The 4847-nt window shown below is 45.9% G+C and overlaps 1 protein-coding gene across 2 annotated transcripts in view; it reads left to right on the top strand.

The window, feature by feature from the left end:
• Nucleotides 1–2745, top strand: part of GALNT17 (polypeptide N-acetylgalactosaminyltransferase 17) — a 505206-nt gene extending 502461 nt beyond the window's left edge. Inside the window, exon 8 of one of the 2 annotated variants that reach the window (XM_032254907.1) lies at nucleotides 2419–2745. In XM_032254907.1, coding sequence (XP_032110798.1) covers nucleotides 2419–2718 — 300 coding nt within the window. In that variant the 3' untranslated portion in view covers nucleotides 2719–2745. The remainder of the gene's footprint in view (nucleotides 1–2418) is intronic. The other variant, XM_032254908.1, reaches the window with a different exon arrangement.
• Nucleotides 2746–4847: the final 2102 nt, after the last annotated feature.

The following is a 4847-nucleotide window of genomic DNA, read 5'->3' as shown; positions in this document are numbered from 1 at the left end:
ATATATATATTATATATATATATAAAATATATATATAAAATATATATTTATATTTTATCCCATCAGATAAAATAAGGCTGAGAACAGAGCTCTGCAAATATGAAGTATTCCGTAAATGCTAGCTTGATATGAATGTATTATGTTGCTCATTTTACAGAAGAAGAAATTGAAGCTATGAGAAGCTAAAAGAGACTTGTTTAAGGTCCCACGCACAGCACATGGGCAGAGATGTCAGTTCAGGTCCTCATACAGAACCTCACCCCAGGCCAATATGGTGAAACCCTGTCCCTACTAAAAATACACAAATTAGCTGGGCGTGGTGGCACATGCCTGTAAGTGTACCTACTCGGGAGGCTGAGGCAGGAGAATTGCTTCAATGCAGGAGGCAGAGGCTGCAGTGAGCTGAGATCATGCCACTGCACCGCAGCCTGGGCAACAGAGTGAGACTCCATCTCAAAAAAAAAAAAAAAAACCTCACTGCAGCCCTGTGAAATCAGTGAAATAGGTATTATTATTATTCCTGTTTTGTGTAGGAGAATTTTGTTTTTGAAATAGGGTCTCACTCTGTCACCCTGGCTGCAGAATAGTGGCACAATCTTGGTTCCCTGAAACCTCCATTTCCCAGGTTCAAGCCATCCTCCCACCTCAGCCTCCTGTGTGGCTGGAACCATGGGCGTGCACTACCACACCTGCCTAACTTCTGTATTTTTCATGGAGACGAGGTTTTGACAGGTTGCCTAGGCTGGTCTCGAACTCTTTGGCTCAAGCAGTCCTCCCTCCTGAGCCTCCCAAAGTGCTGGGATTACAGGCGTGAGCCACTGCACCTGGCCACAAGTTTTGACCTCGAATGGTGGTGTGACTTAGAGTGACAAAGAACTCAAATCTTTTGACTGTAGCCAAGTGCTTTGTCCACGACTGCAGACAACCTCTGGTCCCGAATGCCAGTGGTAACCTGCCAGGCTTTTAAAAAATGATCTTTTTTGGCCGGACGCAGTGGCTCACACCTGTAATCCCAGCACTTTGGGAGGCCGAGGTGGGCAGATCACCTGATGTCAGGAGTTTGAGACCTTCCTGACCAACATGGAGTAACCCCAACTCTACTAAAAAATACAAAAATTAGCCGGATGTGGTGGCACACACCTGTAATCGCAGCTACTTGGGAGGCTGAGGCAGGAGAATTGCTTGCACCCGGGTGGCGGAGGTTGCAGTGAGCCTGGTTTGTGCCATTGTACTCCAGCCTGGGCAGCAAGAATGAAACTGTTTCAGAAAAACAAACAAACAAAACCCAGACCATTTTCATGAATCAAGCTAAATATATTAAAACAAAGAGTTAATGGTTACTGTTCAGGGTTGTCTTTGGGTTGAATAAGTTTGACATTTAAAGGGATTTCCCTTTAAAATCACAGTTTGACTGCCCAGGTGATGTGAATGACATAACTGGAAGTCTTCCCCCGGCCCGCACATGCATCCTGTCTCCGCTAATTCCTGGCCATCTTGCCGCTGAGTCTGCAGAGTCATATTTCAGATCCTCTATTTTTCCTGTCAGCACACAGCAGCCATTACAGGTTTATTTCTGTAAAAGCAGAGTGAATTATTCATTAGAACATCGTTACAAGCTTTGCAATAGAAAATTATTTTCACTTCTGCGTATAATGAACTTCGCAAAGAGCCAACAAAAGGAGACATTTCGCAGGTATGAAAAGGAGAGACAGGAGGGGGTTGTAGGCATTTATTTTCTTGTCCTAATCAAATAATTCCTCTAATAATTGGCTCTGATAGTTACTAAGGAAATGTGGGAGAGAAGAAACTGAGAATGTAGGTCCTCGACATCAGTGTGTCCCAGAAATCCATTTGCATAGCAATGATAAGGATGGTTGGCTTGTCTGAGACCTTTATTGCTTCAGGTTCTGCCTTTGCTCAGGAATGAGGATGCCCTGGCCTGGGTCTGGATGAAGCAAGCAGGTCTCCTTAAACTGCCCTTCTGGCTGGGTGCAGTGGTTCACATCTGTAATCCTATCACTTTGGGAGGCCGAGGCTGGCGAATCACTTGAGGTCAGGAGTTGGAGACCAGCCTGGCCAACGTGATGAAACCCCATCTCTACTAAAAATACAAAAATTAGCTGGGCCTGGTGGCACGAGCCTGTAATCCTAGCTACTGGGGAGGCTGAGGCAGAAAAATCACTTGAACCCGGGAGGCCAAGGTTGCAGTGAGATGAGATTGCACCACTGCACGCCAGCCTGGGTGACAGAGCGAGACTCTGTCTCAAAAAAGCAAACACAAAAGAAAGCACCCTTCTGAATAAGCATTCGAGGCTTACGATCTTCTATGTGAAGGTCTCCCTGAGAGTGGCTCCACCTGTGCCCACGTGGCCATCACCCCACCATCACTAACACCTGTTGGCTTCTCGCCCCTTTCAGAATCCGGGAATTGACATCGGTGATGTCTCCGAAAGAAGAGCACTAAGGAAAAGTTTAAAGTGTAAGAATTTCCAGTGGTACCTGGACCACGTTTACCCAGAAATGAGAAGATACAATAATACAATTGCTTACGGGGAGGTAATTTGGACCTTGCATGCTTTTGGCTTGGAATACTGTTCAATATGCTGTGGGTTGCTTTGCTGGGGAGAAATAGAGTTGCTCATTCACTCATTCAAGGAGTGTTTTTTGGAGGGGCCATCCCTGACAGCAGGATTCTCTCTAGCTGGAGGGTTGGGGTAGGGAACAAATGTGATGAATGTTAGAATGGACTGTGGGCCGGGCGCGGTGACTCACGTGTGTAATCCCAGCCCTTTGGGACACCGAGGCAGGCGCATCATGAGGTCAGGAGTTTGAGACCAGCCTGGCCAATATGGTGAAACCCAGTCTCTACTTAAAATAGAAAAATTAGCTGGGTGTGGTGGTGCATGTCTGTAATCCCAGCTACTCAGGAGGCTGAGGCAGGAGAATCTCTTGAGCCCAGGAGGCGGAGGTTGCAGTGAGTCAAGATAGCGCCACTGCACTCCAGCCTGGGCAACAAAGCAGGACCCTGTCTCAAAACAAAACACAAGAAACAAAAACAAAAAAGACTGGGAGTGTTCTTGGCCTGAGATATGTAGCAGATAATGAACACTGTTTGAGAAATGTTGACTTTGAGGTCCTCTGGGACCTGTAAGCAGAGCTACTGAGCAGGAAGTCTGGAGGTAAGGAGAGGCAGGGGGCTTGGAGGCCTCCGTCACTCTGTGCTGCGGGCTGGAATCACTTCTCATCAGAGAAAGGAGGAAATGTTCTCAGATTGTGTCTGTGGTGTGATCATATCACCTTTCTAAACCTGAAGGCAAAGCGATTTTTCTCTTGTTACACCATCAATATGCATTTGAGAACATTTTGAAAATAATAATACTAGGGACGAACATTTGAGTGCTTGGGAAGTAGTGGGCACTATTCTAAGTGCTTTCTGCATACAAATTCATTTCACCTTCATCTTATGAGAGACTGGCATTATTTCTGTTTTATTAATAAGAAAACTGAAACTTGGAGAAATTATCTAACTTACCTAAGGTCACAGAGCTTATACGTCATGAAACCAAGATTGGACGTGGACATCCAGATACCAGAGATAACGTGTACACTTTGATGTATGGGCCTCTGGCCTGCATGTGTGTGTGTATACCCATGTTTTTTTTTTTTTTTTTTTTTTTACTGAAACCATTCCGTTTACAATGCCTAATAATTTGAAATTTTACTCAATAATATAGAGAATATGTAACTGTGTCGTTAAATTTTTGCCACTGATCAATATGCTGCACGTGGTTCCACATTGTATGTAAGCTGTGCTTTGCCCGAGAACGTAGACAATCCACGTTTTGTGTAAGCTGTGCTTTGCCGGAGAACGTAGACAATCCACGTTTTGTGTAAGCTGTGCTTTGCCCGAGAACGTAGACAATCCACGTTTTGTGTAAGCTGTGCTTTGCCCGAGAACGTAGACAATCCACGTTTTGTGTAAGCTGTGCTTTGCCCGAGAACATAGACAATCCACGTTTTGTGTAAGCTGTGCTTTGCCGGAGAACATAGCCAATCCACGTTTTGTGTAAGCTGTGCTTTGCCTGAGAACGTAGCCAATCCACGTTTTGTGTAAGCTGTGCTTTGCCTGAGAACGTAGACACTGGTGTCGTTTCCAATTTTAAAGTATGACACCATTGCTGAGAACATTTTCATATAGAAACACTCGTGTATCTACCTTGTTCTTTTTGCAATGCCTGTCTGAGACAGAATTGGGGACACACAGTCAGGCCAAGGAGTAGGGAGCTGGGTGCTCTCAATGTGGCAGAGACACCCCATTAGCTCCACAATCTGGTTTTCTTGCCTGCAACTCCCCGTGACTACCAGGTTAAAGCTAAGAAGAATCCCTTCAACTTAGAGTACTTACATTTTTCTACAACTGTGGATTTTCCTAGCCTTTGCCTGCTGCCTTTTATAGAAAGTAAATCAGCCCCAGGTTAAGTCGTTGGATGTGGAGTGCGGACCCTCCTGAGCTGGAATTGGGAACAGGATGTGCTGGCATCTTGCAAGGGCAGTCTCTGGGGTGGTTAGGGATGCATGGAGACTGGAGCCAGCCTGCTGGGTTCAAATACTAGCAGGCTGCGACTGGCTGTGTGCCTCCTCTTGGCTGCCATTCCCTAATCTATAAAATGGGAGGAAGGAGAGTACCTCCTCTACAGGGTTCCTGGGAGGATAAAGTGAGCTGTGATACGTGGAGTTCTTAGAACTCTACCTGGCATGGCCAAGCGCGGTGACTCATGCCTCTAATCCCAGCACTTTGGGAGGCCAATGCGGGCAGATCACTTGAAGGCAGAGTTTGAGACCAGCCT

This window comes from Sapajus apella, unplaced genomic scaffold (genome assembly GCF_009761245.1).
Source record: "Sapajus apella isolate SASKATOON/1434 unplaced genomic scaffold, GSC_monkey_1.0 scaffold88, whole genome shotgun sequence".
Classification (NCBI taxonomy): Eukaryota; Metazoa; Chordata; class Mammalia; order Primates; family Cebidae; genus Sapajus; species Sapajus apella.
Note: the sequence above shows the minus strand (reverse complement) of the source record. Positions and strands in the feature narration are given on the sequence as shown.